A 20,515-nucleotide genomic window follows, 5' to 3' on the forward strand; every position below is an offset into this window, starting at 1 on the left:
CTACTGAGCAGGAAGCCTGATGTGGGGCTTGATCCCAGGACCCAGAGATCACAATCTGAGCCAAAGGCAGACGCTTAACCAACTGAACCACCCAGGCGCCCAAACTAGCCAATTTTTATAACCAAATTCTTGTAGACTCTTCACTCATCTTCATTTCTTTCCCATAATTTTCATTTTTTTCAATAAGTATATTGAGGTACAGAAGAATTTGATAAATTGCTTAGGATTAACCAGTTGACATTGGTTGGAAAATGGCAGAAGTTAGATGTAAACTTAAGTCTTTCCGATATCAGTGCCATGTCATTTTATCATAATATCTACCTTTCGGCTCAATTTATTCATTTTATTTTTCCAAATAGTTTGTTAGTGGATACATTTTGCCTGTGGTTGGGGGGTCTATGTAAAACCTGTCAGCAAGCTGCATAAAAGCTATGGAAGGAAAGTCACCAAGAGGACAAGCAGGAGAGAAGCCACCTTCCTGTCAGTGCACTTTGTCTCCTCCTAAAGGAGATAAATTTGAAAAAAAAAAAAAAAAAAGGAGAGAAATTTACCCTTAAGTACTCCATAATAAGTATGAATTTTAAAAAAAAGGAAAAAAAGAGATGTCAGGAACATAATTTTTCTAAGTTTGAGAAAACTAACAACCTCCCAAGATAATGATGGATCAGGTGATACATTCTAAACTAATAGTTTATTTTTAAATGTTTTAGAAATCCAAATTCATCATCAAAATTTTATTTAAAATCTTCTGCCTCTTGACTGGTGACCATGAAAATCTATTCCTCCAAGTTTTGTAAAACTAACTTAGATAGAAAAACATCCAAAATTCCAATCAGGTTTTATGACCTTTATTAATTTATCAGCATTTGTCAGTTATTCAGCTGAATCTACATTAAAAGGTAAACATTTTAATTATTGATACTTATTCACTAATTATTAATTAAGCAAATTAATGGCAATATATTAATTCAAACTTTAAAATATAGGCATAGACAATGACAGAATTATGCAAACATGCAAGGACTAATTTTTGAGAATACTGTTTTTCGAGAAATTATCATTGTGGATTTTTATTTTATACAGATTTCCAGAAGCATTTAGTTAAAGGGGTGAAGGATGAATTCCAAAATCTCTAGAAACAGTTTCCTTGCAACTGTTGACTTCATTAAAACTTTCCATAAAATTAAAGATAGTGTTCCTAGAAAAATAGTAAAGATATGTGAGAATTTTAGGTAAAATTTTAATTTTGATCCCAAATGTTGAAATTATCTAAAACAAAATTCAATATAATTAGTATGAAATTAGCATTTCATATACATTTTTAATAAAACAATATTTTGCTCTTTAAAATTATGTATTTTAAATTTTGCCTTCATATTCAAACTTATGTGTAAGTAACTAAAGAAAATAATAGATACAGCAGTGATTGAAGCAATGAAAACCCATAAAAAATGAAGTGCCATTTTTCTCATATCAGACCCTTGAAAATTAGAAAGTTTGTTAATATTCATTTTTGGTGTCTATGCAGAAATATGAACTTTAGTAAGTAATTTGTGTTGTTTTGTTTTTATTCTGGTTTTGACAAGAATGTAATCCATAGCACACTGTTTAATTGCCACTTAGCAATACCTGATCCATGAATTCATTCCTAGTAATAGAATCGGCCACTATCCCAACAAATTAAGCTAATAAAAGTACACAGTGAATTCCACTTTTGCACTACCTAAAACTGAAAAGAATATCAATCCATTCAATAGAAAGTTATATATTATTTAGAGAATAATGTGTGTCAATACTTGCTGACTTGCAAGTATATCTCAAGTACATCTCATATCTCAAGTATATATAGCTACTGAAAAATTTAAAGCACAGAGCGGTGCCATACATATAATCTTTTTTATGCAAACAGCACAGTTTTTAATCAAATTATTTATTTTTATATTTATTCATGAGTTCATACAAATTTTTTTATAGGAATAGGCCTAAAACTTAAAAAAAAAAATATATCAGGCGAGGAATTAAGATATGGAAGTTAAAAGATAATGGAGAGAGGTTAAGTTTTACATGCATTTTAATGTTTAAATTTTTAATAAGAGGCATATATTGAACATATTGTTCAAATAAGTATAAGTGAAATTATAGCCAAAAAATGAAATACTATTAAGAAATGGAGAAAAGGGGCGCCTGGGTGGCTCAGTCATTAAGCGTCTGCCTTTGGCTCAGGTCATGATCCCAGGGTCCTGGGATCGAGTCCCACATCGGGCTCCCTGCTCAGTGGGAAGCCTGCTTCTCCCTCTCCCACTCCTCCTGCTTGTGTTCCTGCTCTCGCTGTCTCTCTGTCAAATAAAGAAATAAAATCTTTAAAAAAAAAAAAAAGAAATGGAGAAAAAGTGTTTAGTAATGGTATGAATTTTCAATAGGACAAATGTATCAGAATGGATTGATAGGTCAATGAGCAAAAAAGAAATATACAGAAGTCATGAGCCTGGAGCAATGCCCTTTTTCTATTTGATTCCCTGTTAGGAAAAGCATGTTTGTTTCCCGTTGCTTTATTTCATGTGCACCTATTTTCATTACTATCCCTGGATTTTTGGCTCACCTCTAATTCCTCTCCATGGGGGTCTCTAATTGGTGGCTGACAAGTGGCTGGAGCTTACATGGCAAATGTCTCAAGACTAAGAAATCACTCATTTCCCTGTTATTACACACCAGCAGTGAGGCAGGAACACCCATACAAGAGGTCTGTTCTGCAGACTAAACTTTCCCCACGTGGTTGTGGTAAATAAATATTTTTTTTAAATGCAAAAATAGGGGCGCCTGGGTGGCTCAGTCGTTAAGCGTCTGCCTTCAGCTCAGGTCATGATCCCAGAGTCCTGGGATCGAGCCCCGCATCGGGCTCCCTGCTCCGCAGGAAGCCTGCTTCTCCCTCTCCCACTCCCGCTGCTTGTGTTCCCTCTCTCGCTGTATCTCTCTGTCAAATAAATGAAATCTTTAAAAAATAAAAATAAAAAAATAAAATGCAAAAATATGGAGACTTGAAGTCTCAAAAATATCAGGGCATAGTGGCTAAAATATAAGGAAATGCAGTCCAGTTTCCAGTGTAAAGCAAAAGCTGAAATGTTCTGGTGTCAAAAATGTAGCCGAATGTTATACTAAAAAGTTTGTTCAATATATATTTACTGACTATAAATCGAACATGCTCAACTGTAGAACTATTTTTATTAATGGTATCCTGTTTTTTTCTATACTTGAATTAAAAATATCTGCCAAGGCTCGAAGCACTGTTTCTGAATTCTGAGTATCAGTGAGTGCATGCAATTAGTAGAGGAAGATAGGAAACAAGGTAGCTAGTTTACCTACATTCCAACTCGTCCTTTTTTCTTTTTATTGTAGCCTATAGAGTCAACTCAGAACTCCTTAACAAATCCAAAGCTAATTTTGGTAAAACTGGAATTACAAAAATCTAGAAATCTGTTGTGTACAATCTTTAAAATGTAATTAATCCTATGGTGAGCGCTGTGAATTGTGTAAGACTGATGAATCACAGAACTGACCCCTGAAACAAATAATACATTATATGTTAAAAAAAAGAAGACAGTAGGGAGGGTAAAATGAAGGGGGGGGCATCGAAGGGGGAGATGAACCTTGAGAGACTATGGACTCTGAGAAACAAGCTGAGGGTTCTAGAGGGGAGGGGGTGGGGGATGGGGTAGCCTGGCGATGGGTATTAAAGAGGGCACATACTGCATGGAGCACTGGGTGTTATACGCAAGCAATGAATCATGGATCACTACATCAAAAACTAATGATGTAATGTATGGTGATTAACATAACATAATAAAACTAAATTTAAAAACAAAGAACTAAAAAAAAAAATGTAATTAATCCTAACCATCCATTCAGTGCCTCACTCTACATACTAGGACAGTAGAGTTTGTTCATATCGTCTGAGCCTAGATTGTACTTTTTATATCTGACAATGTGGCAAAGATGACTGGAAATCAATACATTTTATGATGCTCCTAACAGTGTGGCTCAGTCAAGAATTAACTTTCCCGAGTCCCTCCTATGCACCATCTAGTTGGGCTGTATGACTATTCTTACCAAAGCTATGTGAGATACAGTTAAGTTTGTCACTGCTAGTCTAAGCTTTTCAAAGAGGGACCTCCTTAAGCTAATTCCTTTGAATTACCTTATAAGGAGGATACAGTAGTGAAACTGTGAAGGAGGATGGAGACAAAGATGGAAAGATCCTAGGTCTCTGAATTACCATGGAAGAAAGTCTCTTACCAATTGACATAATAGCCTACATCATTATGTGAGCCAGAAATAGAATCCTTTGAGTTTTGCCATTACAATTCAAAGGTTTATTAAAACAGCGAATGTTACTCTAAGTAATATACATACAAGTTTTACATTTAAAATATAACGCATTCATTTTTATTTTGACTCATATCTTATTTCTGAATTGTTTTAGGGAACATAAATTTAACACACATGCATACACACACACACGCATAATTTTTTTTCCTCAGTAGAACAAGGATAAATGGTATCTTAGAAATTGAATGACATAGTAATTTTCAAACTTATTATTATGTAATTTCTTCTATGTTTTCCACTATTAGTAAACCTAGGATTTTGAAATCTTGGAGAAATATACCTCCTTCAAAACCAGAATTTGGAAGGGGGTCAATTTTTTTTCTTTATGTCTATAATCATAGATGATGAGGATGAGGAAAGTTCATAAAATACAATTTATTTCATGGTTCTGTTAGTCATGGCAAGTGTCATTATTTGTTTAGTAATCTTTTTCATTTAAAAACAAAAATAAGATAAAATAGCAAAATTTATCCAAGAAAGAAATAGAGATGTCCATTGTCTCCTTGCCAAATTAACATGTGGTGATATTGATCTGCTTTGTGCAAAGGTCCAAGAGGAGAGGACATGCTAAATAAGGGAAGGCCTGTAATATGTGCTCACTAAATGAAGCCAATCATAAACCCACAAGGATTATTTTTAAAACTTTGAAACAGATATCTTAGGAAGTCAACATTTTCATCTTTAGACAGTCTGTTGTAATGATTTATGATTCTAATAGTATTTCATTTCATTATGTATGAAATCAACACAACATAAAAAATTTACAAAAAAAAAAAAGTCTCTGTGGCTCTTACCTGTATACCTATGCACTTTGTGGAGAAGATTTAGAGCAAACAGGATTGTGTTCTGAAAGCCACTAAAGTCACTGATGAAGGGGACGTTATCTCCACTAACAAGCATTCGTCTTGGAAGCTCCTTCTGGAATTCATATGTTCTAATTAAGGTTGTAGGAAAGTGTGGTGGAGCTAAATAATCCACAAATAAAGCCCAGCTTCTTGCAAAATCAGCTTCTTGTTTAGAATAATATTTTAATCTAATTGACAAGTGGGGAAAAGTATGCATTTTGAATTAGTCTACTCAGAATTTTGCCAACTCAATTTTCAAAACAGATAATTTGTTCAAAATGACTTTATTCTACTTTTTAGAATATAGATTATAGAAACTTGGTGTTGATTTTACCACCTAGATTTGAAAATTTGAAGAGATGTTATTAGAATTTTAAATTTGGAAATTACCATCTCAGAACATGTGTTTTTAATCATATTTTTCCCTTTTCATAAAGCATTTACATTACTTACATAAACTGAAATGTGACCAAGTTTCATTATTTTAAAATGTAAAGATGGGGCGCCTGGGTGGCTCAGTTGGTTGAGCCTCCAACTCTTGATTTCAGCTCAGGTCATGATCTCAGGGTCGTGGGATCGAGCCCTGCATCAAGCTCCACACTCAGGGGGCAGTCTGCTTGGGATTCTCCTTTTCTCTCTCTCTCTGTCTCCCCTCCCCCCATTATTTCTAAAATAAGTAAGTAAGTAAATAAATAAATAAATAAAATGTAAAGGTAAAAGTCAAAGAAAATTGGCAAAATTTCTGCTGAATTTAGATATCTCCTAAAGAACACATAATTTTCATTTCAGGCAACCACTAAAAACGAAGTAACAGAATTTTCCTGCTTTTTAGGTAGCTTGGTATTTTATTTCTGCTGATATATACTAGAAAGCTAACTTTTCTTTCTTTTTTTCAGGTGTACAATGTAATGATTTGATATTTGTGTATATCCCCACAGGTCTAATTAACATTTGTTACCAAACATAGTTACAAAATTTTTTCTTGTGATGAGATTAAGATTCACTCTCCTAGGAAATTTCAAATATGCAGTACAGTATTATTAACTACAATGACTATGTTATACATTACATCCCCATGAACTACGCATAACTGGAAATTTATACATTTTGACCCCCTTCACCCATTTCACTCAGCACCTCTCTCTCTCTCTATATATATGCCATTATATATGATACCACTATAATATATATGATAATATTACATATTTTTATCCATTCATGCATTGATGAACACTTAGATTGTTTCCATGTTCTAGCTATTGTAAATAATACCACAATGAACATGTATATCTTTTTAGATTAGCGTTTTCATTTTCTTCAGAAAAATACCTAGTTATGGAATTGCTGGATCATATGGTAGTTCTATTTTTAATTTTTTGAGGAATCTTTACACTGTTTTCCATGGTAGTTGCAACAATTTATATTCCTGCTTTCTGTTCTTACTGAGAAAGAAATTTTAATTTAAATTTTTAGTAATTTTATCTATTTTATTTAATTAATTAATTTATTTTATTGAGAGAGAGAGAAAGAGAGAGAGAGCACCTTCAGGATGGGGGAGGGACAGAGGGATAAGGAGAGAGAATTTTAAGCAGACTTCTCACCCAGTATGGAGCCTGATATGGGTCTTGATCTCACCAGGCTTACATCATGACCTGAGTTCAAATTAAGAGTCAGACACTTAACTGACTGAGCTACCCAGGCGCCCTTTTATGTATGTGTATACATTATTCTCTACAGGGGTGATATATATTTGCTTGCTATTTTGAACCATGCTTGTTCCTTCTGAAACATTTTACAGGCTATTTCTTGCTCATCTTGCCCTATGTCCTTCAAGTCTTATTATGGAAGTTATATGGTTTGTTACATTCCCCCTGGAATTACTCAAAGTAATATAGACATCAGGGTCTAGGTATTATGGATTCAGAAAGTAACTGGAACATATCCCCTGGTTAATATCTGTGAAAGAAACATACCTGTATATACATGGTTCATATAGAGCTATGGGCGTATAGAGGATGAAATAACTAACTTGTCCTTGATTATAGAAAAATTGATTGGCCCTCCATGCTCTTATCAAATCATGCCCAACTTTCAAATTCAAGAAGGAGAAAACATGAATATGTAAGGTTATTCAGTAAGGGTCACACAATTTTAATAACAGCACAACTAGACATTGTGTGCCTAACCCGAAGGCCACAAGCTTTAGTCTGAGTTCCACAGTTTCAGCTCTTATATTTAGGTCTATAATGCATTTTGAGTTAATTTTGTTGTTTTAGGAGACAAACTTCATTCATTGCATGTGGATTACCAGTTCCACCAGCACCATTTGTTGAAAAACTATTCTTTACCCATCAAGTTGTTTTACACCCTCATTGAAAATCAGCTTTTGTTTCTAGACCCCAATTCTATTCTATTGATCCATATGTCTACTATCATGTATTAACACTCTGTCTTGATTACTGTACTTTTGTAGTAAGAGATTAACAGAGATTGCACCAAATCTGTGAATAAATTTAGGGAGTGTTGCCATTTAAACAATATTACGTCTTCCAATCCATGAACACAAGAAGATTTTCCTTTAAACATTTCTTTCATTTCTTTCAAAAATATCTTGTATTTTTCAGTGTATCCAAGTTTTAAAGTTCTTTTGCTAACTTTATTCCTATATATTTTATTTTTCCTGATGCTGTTGTAAATGTTTCTGTTTTCCTAGTTTCATTTTAGGATTTTTTTATTGCTACCACATAGAAATACAATTAATTTTTGTATGTTGACCTTGTATACTGCTAGGTTGAAGAACTCATATATTAATTATAATATTTTTAGTGGATTTCTTAGAGAGAAAGTATTATTTCTTCTCTTTCTATCTAGATTACTTTCATTTCTTTTTACTGCCTAATTTCCCTGGCTTGAACCTCCAGTGCAATCTTGGATAGATGTGGTAAGAATGGGCAACCTTGTCTTTTTCATTTTAAAGGAAAAGCATTCAGTCTTTCACCATACCATGTTAACTGTAGGTTTTTCTAGATGCACTTTAACAAGATGAGAAACTTTTCTTCTATTCCTAGGTTTTTTTTTAATGTTGTTATCATAAAAGTGTGTTATCAAATGCTTTTTCTATGTCTACTGTGATGATTTTGTGATTTTTGTTCCTTATTCCATTAATATGGTGTATTATATTGATTGATTATCAAATACTAAACCAACTTTGCATTCTTAGAATAAATCCCATATGGTCATGGTTTATGGTCCTTTTTATATGTGGCTAGATTCTGTTTACTAGCATTACATTGAGGATTTTTGTGTCTATGTTCATAAGAAATGTTGGCATGTAGTTTTTGTGTAATGTCTTTGGTTTTGCTATGAGAGTAATATTGCCAGTTTGCTATCTGTTCTTATGTCTTATGTCTTTGTCCTCTTTTTCTTCATTGCTGTCTTCTTTTGTACTAAATGGATATTTTCTAGTGTAAATGTTTCTTCCCTGTGCTTCTTTTCTATCATCTCTCTCTAATCTATCTACATTATAATTTCTTAACTCTTCCTCTTCACTGATGATATACAATTACTATCCATCTTAAAACAATGTGTTAATATTGATAGTAACTTAATCTAACCATTTACATAAATTTTCCTGCAATATAGTTCCATTCCCACTCTCCTGCAGGTCTGCAAAGCTCTTTTCATCTTTCTTCATCCTTTTTTCTTTTTGTTCCTCACACTGGGTAATCTCAATTTACCTATTTTCAAGTTTACAGATTCTTTCTTTTGCCAGCTTAAGTCTGCTTTTGAATCCCTCAAGTGAATTATTTATTTTTACTATTATAATTTTCAACTGCAGAATTTCTATTTTTTTCTGTAAGTTTTATCTCTTTATTCATAATCTCTACTTAGTAAAACATTGTTGTCAATTCATACTTTCCTTAAATTCTTTAGACACAATTTTTAAAAATTTTTTAAAACATGCTCATAAGTGATTCAAAAATTTTGTCCATCATCTGAACTCAGAGGAACAATTCCTAATGACTGATTATCTCTGTGTAAGTGTCTGTATGGGCGGGGGGTGGTGGCGGGGGCATGCATGCACTACTTTCTCTGTTCTTTGCACATCTCTCTCTCTCTCTCTCTTTTTTTTTTTTTGAACAATGGACAATTCAGAAACTATAAAGTGGAAATTCTAAAAATCAGATTCCCATCCTTACCAGGGTTTGTTGTTGTTTGGTTTTCTTGTCATTATTTGTTTATTGATTTGCCTGGACAAATTCTGTTATTCATTCTGTGTTCTCTGTAGTGAGTCATCACTGAAGTCCCTGCTCAGAAGCTTAATGGTCAGCTAATGATTAGTTAAAGATTTTCTTAAGTTCCTTGAACCAATGAGTCTTCCACCTTTTGCTGAAGAGCTCTATGTATGTGTTGGGGTATACCTTCAATCCTAAGGCCTTTTACAATTTTTCTCAAGCCTTTACTTCCTATTTGTTCAGGGTCTCAAGGTAGCCAGCGGTGAGACATTGGGGTCCTCTCAGTTCTTGCCTGGGTATGACCTCAGTTCTGTTCATGTTTGTAGGTCCTAGAAAAAGACAAATTCTCTGTAGACAGAGTAACAAGTAGCCACCAAACCCATTTTTAGACTGACTTTGATCCATCAACAAAAATTTGCTTCAGTGACCAGGTTTTTCCAAGCAGCCAGTAAGTGGCATGCCCTCCTTTCCGAAAGTCAGCCAATCAGGAATGGACTCCCTGCATAGCTATGCCTCTAATGCCAAATGAAAACTGTCTCACCTAAGTAGCCTTCTTATACTGATGACTCAACCCACTTAAATGCCTAAAGATCTACCAGTCTCTGAACTCTGCATCTCCTAATAACCCGTCTCAAGATGAGAAGAGTGCTCTGCTCAGTGATACTGTGCATGACGATGTAACTTTCCCTTCCTAGAATTGCAATAAATTCAGCTTTGTTATTTTATTTCAGATATTGAGGGCTGATCTCATCATCCTTTGAGAGTTGCTATGAGAAATGCTATTTTTCAGAGGAATTTAGTTTTGCATGTCATTGGGAAAGTCTACAAAAAATAATATTTTATAAACTACTTTCTATAAACTATAATGACTTGATCTCAATTCCACTTTTGATGTTGACAACTCCTGTTTACTCTGTTGGCTGATAATCTCACCTCTCTTTGGCAGTGATCAGAATCAAGCAGTTGAGTCACAGCAAAAAGGTATGATGGCTACAATCCTAATTCATCTCACAGACATGCCAAGAGGATGAACTCTTCTGTTGACCAATATAAAAATCAGCCTTTGAAGCACTATTAAGAAATAAAATATACAAAACAATGTAAGCTTCCTGACTCTGTGATTTGTTTCTCTTCACTGGATATGCAGTCTGTGGGAAAGATAACAGTACTTGATCAATAAGAAGTCCTCAAACATGAGTGCCTATATTTTTTGTGTACTTTAAACCAGTCACCCATTCTTTAGTTCCTTATACTGCATGTCTCACTCTGGGTGGCAGATACCGCCCCCATACAGTGTCATTCACTTCCATACCAAGTCATGCTGTCTTTTTCGATCTCATTTGCTGTAAAATGGGGAGAGTTCTGACATTTTAGCTAACTGGCATGGTAACCAAGATGCTTCTTGGACACTCCCCTCCAAATATGTGTTAGCCAAGCTATTTTTTCTGATCAAAGTGATGCAGAGATCCTATAATGATTTGCCATCACATCCTTTTTGTTTACAGACACCAGTTTTTGTTAAAACAGCCTTAAAAAAATCTTCTTGTACTTCTGAATTCATTTTGTTTTATTGCTGTCTTGTGGCACAAACATACTTTTCTTCATATTTTCCCCTGCTGCTTATAACATAGTTTTGGGCTTTATCCAGTAAAACATTTTCCTGTCAGTTTTCTCTTTATCGTAATACATCCTCATGTTTGACATATTGGTGAATAGGTAAATTGAAAAAGACTTCAATGAAAAAGATAGTGTAAGATGGAAAGATTGTTACCATATTAAAACAAAATCATTTTATTTTATTTTATTTTTAGAGAGACAGTGTGAGCAGGCAGGGGGAGGCAGAGGGAGACAGAGAGAGACTCTCAAGCAGGCTCCACGCTCAACATGGGCCCCAACATGGGGCTCAACCTCATGACCCTGAGATCATGACCTGAGCAGAAATCAAGAGTCAGATGCTTAACTGAGCAACCCAGGTGCCCCCAAACAAAATAACTGTAGATCCATTCTTACCTATTTTGAAAATTTTTTGAGCAATCTCCAAAGATGAGACATGTGCAGTCCATAAGTACTCCAACAGGTCATCAAAGCTACTAGAATGTGACTTTATGTGCTGTCAAAGACAAAAAATGTTACTGATATTTAGGCAGTTATAACAATCTCTCTTCTTGAAAGTCAATTCTATTTACAAATATAATTTTTCAACATTCTAAATGAGGGGAAAACATTTTTTTCTAAGAGTTAAGGTATGAAACACTCCGTAAAGAGCTTAATATCAAGCATTTTAATTGCAAGTGATCCTGAATCCCTATGAAAGAAATAAACCATGTGTTTTTAGAAATGTTCAGGATTTTACACTGTTCAGAACCAGACCTTTAGTATTTTATGCATTTGGTTTTCTCTTGCCATGCAATGAATTTTCCACCAACGGTTAAGGGTAAGAGTGTTTTATCTAAACATATGCAATTTAATGAACAATTCTCTAAAGGAAAACCCAATCTTTAGTCATGTACTCTTTCACCCATGACACATTACTTTGAACATCAATATTTGATTCTGACTGTCAAATGCTAATTCAGTCAACTCATATGTGATTTGTTTATCAAGACAGTTGAAATAAGCTGCTCAAATTCACTACAACCTATTACACAATTGTGTTTCTATACCGGTTATTGCTCAGTTGACCTGAAATTATGATGAGCTAGGATACTTCATGCACTGTTAAGTCATAATTTCTCTGGGCTCATGTGTGTGTATATAATTTATTTGGTATGAGAATAGTAGATAGCGTGGCCTTGATAGAGTATTAGTAATGAGGATGCTAATGAGGTATGATGTCAAGCAGCAATTCACTCATACTAATACTGTTGTCACCACAATATTTTCATATTAGCACCTTTGTTCCTTAGGAACAATTGCTCAATGTATAAAAAAATCTACATTAAGTGATATTCAAAAATTATCTGGCTATCCTTGAAGAGTATTAATTAAAACACTTAAAAAAAAAACCTGGTAAAATTCATTCCACTTTTTCATTGCTTCTGGAAATGATGATTGGCAGTTAGAAACATTGTAACAAAAATTCATCTGATCATTGGATGGTGGCAGAAAGGTGACTTTATCTGATGATATCCCCATTATGCCAGAATCAACCTCAGCAAGGAAGGGCATTGTAGAGAGATAATAATTAAGGTCTGTATAAACAAAAAGTTATTAATATTGTTAACACACAAAAGAAGTTGTTTTCAAAGTAAAGGAATCTATCTAAAAGTAAGCCTAAAGATCTAGAAATCTGGTAAAACTTAAGTGGTAATTTGGGGAACTTCGGAAATTTTATCAGAAATTTCCCTTAGTGTTATATGCAACTTGAATATGCTTCTCTTAAAAACCCTATTCTCATAAAGCAAAATGGATTTATCTTGTAGATTTATTATTTTAAATCACACATAATAATTGCGCTGGAATTTAAAAATGCTAATTAAATTCTAAGGCATAGTAAGTGAAAAATTTAGAAACTAGTAACAATTAACAAATGAGAGTTCAAATAAAAACTCAAAACAAAAAAATTAGTAGCAGAATTCTATACTTTTCTAAGTTTTTACTTTAAATCTGAAAATCTGATGTAGTTTAAAATATTTAATCTAGAGATGTCTCTTGTTAACAAGGTTTTTTATTTGATAATATAACACAAATTCTTATTTCTGTCTTATGTATTTAAATCAAGTTTTGAGGTTACCAATTTTCCCTAATTGATATTTTTATAATTGGATAAACTAATAAGTAAATTAAAAAAATGTCTATCTCAAGACTCATTTTCAAAACACCCAGATTTGGGTCAAACAGATGTTTTTTTTTGTAAAAGCAATGATTCCGGTTTTGGTTTTTGTTTCTCTAATCGGGATCCTAGGTTTAATTGATTTTTTGTGGAAAGGTCATCAATTTGAGGTTTTACTGTCACATTGAACTCACCAGCCCACCAACTGTCCACAGAGATACAGAGATGATCCCCAGATTTATGGCCACAGTCTGTACTTTGGGTGGGATCAGCTAATCTGCCTAAAAGAGAGGAAATCCAGAGCTGGATTTACTAGACCCCTTCCTAAACTGTAGATCCAAAACATAACTAGATATAATATGTTTACAGGAATAAAGAATTGTGTCAGCTTTCCCATCATTGTCTTTCCTTCACTTCATGACTTTCTGCTTCCCATCTCCTATTCATAATTTTTCCTTTTCCTTAACATCCCTACAATGCTCTATTCTCTCTCGAAGGCCATATTTTTTTAGCCTTTGTAGTCTGTGTGTCTTCTATTTACTAACTACTCTTTATCTTCAATATTAGGGAGTGAATATTCATGTATAGTCAACAAGATCCAGGCTCTATTTGCTTAAAATCAAATCCCTTTTCATTGCTTACCTGCCTACTGTTTGACCTTGAATAAATAACTTCTGCAAGCCTCAGTTTTCTCATGTACATACTGGAGAGACTAGCAATAATCACTTCACAGAGGTTCAGGGTTGTTAAATCAAGAAGGGTGCAGAAAGTGCTCAGCTCAGAGAACATGTGCTTCTGTAAATATTAGCCATTATTCTATTTTTATCTCTTTTCTTTTTGTCATCCTCTCTCATCTTCTACTTTCAAAACATCCCTTTCTGTTTCTTTCTCACTTAAGTTTTTTGTACCTTCTGCATATACTCCCTGCATCTGCTTTCAACTATCTCTGACTCTCAGCCCATCTCTTTCCCTGTTTCCACCATTTTCATACTGGCCTATTCTCTTTACTCCTGCTAATTTTCCCTTTTCTCTGGCTTCCCCCTCACACTGTTTTGGCTCTTCACTTGCCACTCCAGCCTCTCTCTTACCCAGTCCTTGCTTGCCTACTGGGTACCTCTCCTTCTTTTCTCCCAGTCCTCTTCTCCTGCAACATTCACTTATTCTTCTTTCTCCTTCCTTCCCTATTATTATTTCTTTTCACCAGTTCTGTTTCTCATGAACTTCTTTTGTTTCCCTTTTACTTTCTCATCCTGGTTTCCCATTTAGCTCTTCTTGACCTGCTTACCCTTCTGTGGGCAAGAGGAAAGACCTTGGTAGTTCTGTTAATACATGGAAATTTCTAAAAATTGTTATTCCTCTTTTGAACTGGAAAAATATCCAAGTATGTGAAACATACCTCTCCTGGTTCTTAGGTTTTGCCTCAGTTGGGAGTTGTTTGAAATCTGTTTCTAAGACTGTCTTTTTAAAACCACTCGGTCTCTGAGGATGTTTGCCCATGATGCTAACCTAAGGATTTCCTTATGTTGCTAGCTTCCTTGTCTTCTCCTCCAAATACTTGACTGTGTTCCAGTTCCATTTTTATCAAATTCCCACAGAACTCCCTTATTAGTGACTCCGCATCACCTCCAACTGCACATGCCTGGGACTGAGCACTTGATTTTGACAGTCAAGGAAGATTGCATCCCAAACTTTCTGTTCTTTGTCAGCAGAGTTTCACTATTCTTCCGGACATCTCCAGCACTTCCCCCTTCTTTACAGCCAAGCTGTGCCTGCTTACTGCTGTTTTATCTTCTGAAGAAATTTTTGTCCTTGTCTTCCCATGGCAAGAAATACATCATTCTCAATAACCTTGACCAAAATTGTTTTGTCATCCTCATTTTCCCAGAGCAAAATTAATGTTATATTTGTTATTATTCAAATCCAATTTTTTTGCTGCGAATTTACCATATTTTCCAATTATATTATTTCTGTAGCATACATTATGTATTTCCCATCCTCCCAACATTTCCCTCTCTTTTTGTCTTTTTCTCTCACAAAACCACACTAATTCCAAACTCTGTCCTTTAGTTTATTCTATTTCTTTCTTCATGGATTACTTTTTTCTTTAAAGTCCATCAGTGTTTTACCTTTTTTTTCAGGATTTCCTTCAAATCTTACTCTATTCCTAGATTATCCCACCTCACAACATTCACTTTATTCTAGCATCTAATGATTTGGCTCTTTCTTGTCTTATGGTTGTATCATTTCTAACTCTCCTTTTTTTTGTTTGTTTGTCTGATTTTTCTTTTTCTTTTTTTAAATTTAAATTCAATTAGCCAATGAATAGTACATCATTAGTTTATGATATAATGTTCAACGATTCATTAGTTACGTATAAGACCCAGTGCTCATCACATCACGTGCCCTCCTTAATGCCTTCTTAACCATATTGTAAGTGCTTCGAGAAGGAAGCAATGACATCTACTATCAATTTCTTGTATACTTGCCATAGTCTTCCCTTTTTTCATCTATTTTTCTATTTGGTGTCACTGCCTTATCCTGACTCAGACTCCCAATATTCTCTTCCCAATTCAAACATTAATCTAATTAAAATTTTGGCTAACCAATAAAAAAGAATGAATACTGATAAGGCAACTAGACAGATGAATCTCAAAATAATCATGACGACTGAAATAAAACGGACTAAAAAAAAGCACCCAATTGTCTATATGGAAATTCTAGATAATGCTGTCTAATCTGCAGTGATAGAAAGCAGATCATTAGTTGGTTACTGGTGAAGTTGAGGAGTGAGGGGCATGAGAAGTTAGGGGAGAGGAAAGGGCTGGGAGAGACTAGAATCGGGAAGTTCTTGAAGATGAGAATACAAAGGGGAAAAGAAAATTTTTAGAATGACATATATGTCCATTATGTGTGGTGATGGGTTCAAGGCTATGGACATATATCAAACTTACCAAAAAATACATTTTTAAATATGCTGTTTATTGTATGTTTATTGTATATAAATAAAACTTTGTTTTTTAAAAAACCTCTGCTAAGCAATCAAGAAGCACTTAAAATGCTTAAGTATTTTGTAAGCATTAGACGTTTGTTACTAAACTAAACCATCTTGCTTAAGAGCCCAATTAAAACTCCCCAGTCTGATTTTAAGACATTTCTTTAACTGACCCTCGTCGATCTTCTTAAATTTACCACCCAGTACTCTTTCATATTCTAGTTCTCCTGCCAATGTGGTAGTCTTCTTCCGGTTCAACCTGCTATCATTGTCATCTTTGTAATTTGTATTCCAGCAATCATATTCTAGCAATGTCTCCACCAAGTTCTTAGGCCCTGCTTTCTTCCCATGATATTCTCAGCCCATGATTGTCACTCTCTTTCTTGAACTACTCTTGTACTTACAGTCCTTATCTCTTTTTTGAGACTTAACATACTGTTGGCGAAATACTTTTATGGGCTACTTTCATAATTTGTAATTCTGTTCTGGTTTTCTCTAGTTATATTATGGAGTTTAACTCAATTAAATACTAAGTAAAAGCAGCCACTTAAAAAACAGCAGAATCCAATTTATTGTATTCTAAAATGAAAATGAAATTTTGAAAGTACCCTATCCAATATTCTACTTTGCTATTCGTTCATTCCTGGACCCAGGGCTGAAAACTTTCCTAGCGGTAAGTGTGTGCACCCCTTGGGGGAATTGCTTATTGTTTCCAGTGGACCTTATGTTTAGGCTCCTCCAGAACCATGTCTCAGGAGTTCAAATATTCTTCTTTTCCATGCCAAGGACAGTCTAAGAATGGGGATTATACTGGATGTCCAGAGATTCCCTGACAAGCTTGGTTGTAATGCTAGCTTAGAATGTCATCACAGACCAGACAGACAGGCTCTTCCCCTGTATTTTCTATAATGCTAACCATTTTCTCATTGATTCCTTTCTTCCAATACTGTTTTCTAGAAGTTGAGAGTGAAGGTCCTTTATTTCTTGAAATCCGTTCAACAAGATGGCTTGGCACTTTTACAATATTTTTGTTCCAAAACAAATATCTACTTTCATTCCTCAGTGTAGATGCTATTTTAGATAGAGAAAGGTTTTCCTACAGAGGTTTTTTTTCTCCTTTGTCACTCCAATCTATATGACTGTAGCTAATCATATTTAGAACTACAGATAATGCAAATTAATTTTATACACCCATGTGTATCACCTTTACTGTTTTGTTCCTGGATGTACTCTTTGGTGCTTAGAACTAGGCTTGGTACCAACAGCACATCAATTAATAGTTATTAACATGGAATGAACTAGGCCTAATATGCTGTATCTCAGTGAATGTGGTAATCACTAGCCATTTGTGGCTATTTAAATTTAAATTAGTTGACATTAAACAAAATCAAGAATTCAGTGGTGCAAAACCATTAGCCATTTCAAGTGCTTAGTAGCCACATGTAAGAATATGAGAGTACAGTGTGACTGTGGCTGTCATACTGAATAGGGCAAATAGAGAAAATCTTCAGCATTGCACACAGTTCTTTTGGACATTTCTGGGTAGAAAAACCATGCATGCAGGGGGGAGTCCATAAATACTTGACAGACATTAGGCCAGAGATTCTGCAAATAGTTGGAAAAGAAGTAAGAAAGAGAGAGAAAAAATTCCATTTTCAAAAAGATGATGCTGGGGCGCCTGGGTGGCTCAGATGGTTAAGCGTCTGCCTTAGGCTCAGGTCATGATCCCAGGGTCCTGGGATCAAGTCCCGCATCAGGCTCTCTGCTCCTTGGGAGCCTGCTTCTCCCTCTGCCTCTCTCTCTCTCTGTCTCTCATGAATAAATAAATAAAAATCTTTATAAAAAAAAACATAGTATAAAAAAGATGATGCTAAATATGCAGGTACTACGTCCTAATTCATTCACACTTAAATCAAAGGGTCATTGCAATGAAAAAGAGACATTCTTACCTGTATGATATTGCCATCCATGATGTACAGGCAGTTCCCATAAAATATTTCGTTCATTTTCTGGTGAAAATTTTGCAAAATACTTGGCTGTCCTGTTCAGTAGGGTTTTATACATCCCCAGTCTCTCAGGGTAATGCCAGAAGTTAATGATGTACTTCCCATTTTCTATCTTGTAGTCACTGAACTGACCAGGACTCTCTTTCCACAGAGGGGGATACATATCTGAGATATTGGATGTTTTTGCTAAAGAAGCAAAAATACAACAAATTATTACACAGGCCCAGGAAAGATTGAAAGTCATAGTGTCTAGCCTGGAGATTGAGATTATGGCAAGATCTTTATTGGGAAATAGAGGAGGAAGCTATATTGTTTTTCTGCACCTTGACTAATCAACACTTTAAATTACCTTCCATGGTAGTAAGAAGGTGAGAGATAAACAAATACCTTACCAGAGAGATTAGGGTACCTCCCTTGTTAATCATCTCCCAAATAAAAATTGTTGATTATGTATCAGTCTCTAGAATTTTTAGGAATTTTTAGTAGTAAGTTTTTAGTAAGACTTGTTTTTGTCTCTATCTTCTGATCTGTTTCTCGTATTAATCATAATAATAAATTGTAGGTCTTTCCCAGAGTTACTTGAAATTTAAAGGACAGCTGTTATGAACCAGTTTAATCTCTAATTAGTGGCATTTCAGCCACATAAATTGTTAACTAAACAATTTTAGATAGAATTTGTTAGACATTTTAGTGATATTCGGAACTTCACCAAATCTCTTTGAAATTTTAGTCCATGTGTAAGTCCAGACTTGTATGTCAGAGATGTCAACCCAAATTCCACGTTAGCAGGATCTGAGCCAAAGACTTGTGTGCAAGCAGTTGATTTGTGGCTAGAGAGTAAAAGTAAAGAGGGAGAAAAAAAAAGAAAGGAAGAAAAGTAAATACAAGGAGAGACTGTCAGTTTGCCTTCACTAAGGGTATGGGGTGCTTAATTGTTGTCTAGGAACAAATGAGGAACACTATTATGATAGAACCCCTGGCCTTGACGGATGGAATTGAGAAGCATTTTTTTTTTTTTTAAGATTTTAGTCATTTATTTGAGAGAGAGAGAAAGAGCACAAGTGGAGGGAGGAGCAGTAGGAGAGGGACAAACACTGCCTGAGGAGCCCAAGATAGGGCTGGAGTCCAGGACCCTGAGATCATGACCTGAGTCAAAGTCAGATGCTTAGCGGACTGAGCCACCCAGGCACCCCAGAGAAGCATTTGTTCTTATCATTCCCTGGTCCAAGGTGACTCAAAGGTAGAAACTTTCCTGCCATTCTGGTTACACCGACCTGTGGGGTAACTGGATTCTGACAGGCACCTCAGGTAGCAGCCATGGTACAGAAGCCCAGGGCAATAGACACAAAATAAAAGTAGATACTGAGGTTAAGCAGCACACTGCACCTGTGTGAAAGCAGGTCAGAGCTCGGTGTGGAACAGTAGCTACAGTCAGAAGAGAGGCTAAGAGGATTCAGGAGTGAAGCACAGATGTCAGTTCAGAACCCCTCTGCTATAACCTGATCATGAGCCATCATTGGGAATATGCAGACCACGGGCTCATGCAGACCCAGCCCTTCTCCATATGCATGTGCTGTGTATTTATTATAACCACAGAGAGTTGCCAGGGAATTCTTTATCAGGTGATTAATCCCAAACCTCAGACTTCATTCAGTGGATATTTATTGAGCAGTGTCCCTATTCCTGATGCTGCATCCCCACTGGTCTGCCATGGTGAACAAAGTAGGAGACATGCTTGTCTTTGAGAAGTCGAACAAAGGATTACTGTTGAAAAAATTAATCTTTAATGAATGCAAGGAATTTGAATATGTAGTAGAAGAATTTTACCTTCTTTCACCTCACCCCCTGCCCTTCCCTTCAATGTAAAGGTGGGACTTCTCTTTCTCTCTGTTGCATGCATGAGCATAGAGAACGATTGGGCTGATACATCAGCTGTTCTATGTCAGTTACAAGCCTTATTATTTCAGAGTTCCTTTCCGTGGTGCAACCTCACTGCACGCCAAGGTGAACACCTGGCCCTCATTGCAACACCCCGTGGAAATTAGGGCATGAGGTGCTGGCACCAGGATGTTCTATGAGTAATGAATGCCTGTTTTCTGATCCAGAGGCACCTTGTTTCTTGTCAAAAATTATATATACATGAAACAATGAAATATACCATTATATATATATATATATGAATGAAATCATTCTTGGATATAAGGAAGAGATTCTGATTCTGTAAGGGACAGAGTGCTGATGGGCGTAGTGGACATATTAACCAAACCATATGGTCAACTGGG

At 35.2% G+C, this 20,515-nt stretch overlaps 1 protein-coding gene across 1 annotated transcript; it reads right to left on the reverse strand.

Annotated features, from left to right (window-relative positions):
* Positions 1-873: 873 nt before the first annotated feature.
* On the reverse strand, positions 874-18,477 carry LOC123836518 (protein LEG1 homolog). The gene is given in 7 exon segments (XM_045865440.2): positions 874-887; positions 5,178-5,416; positions 11,474-11,501; positions 11,504-11,573; positions 12,470-12,654; positions 13,430-13,516; positions 18,177-18,477. Coding segments are annotated over 7 exon segments (924 nt in total).
* Between the last annotated feature and the right edge of the window lie 2,038 nt (positions 18,478-20,515).

This window comes from Mirounga angustirostris, unplaced genomic scaffold (genome assembly GCF_029215605.1).
Source record: "Mirounga angustirostris isolate CCGP_5_RB_7025 unplaced genomic scaffold, mMirAng1.0.hap1 SCAF_8, whole genome shotgun sequence".
NCBI classification, from domain to species: Eukaryota; Metazoa; Chordata; class Mammalia; order Carnivora; family Phocidae; genus Mirounga; species Mirounga angustirostris.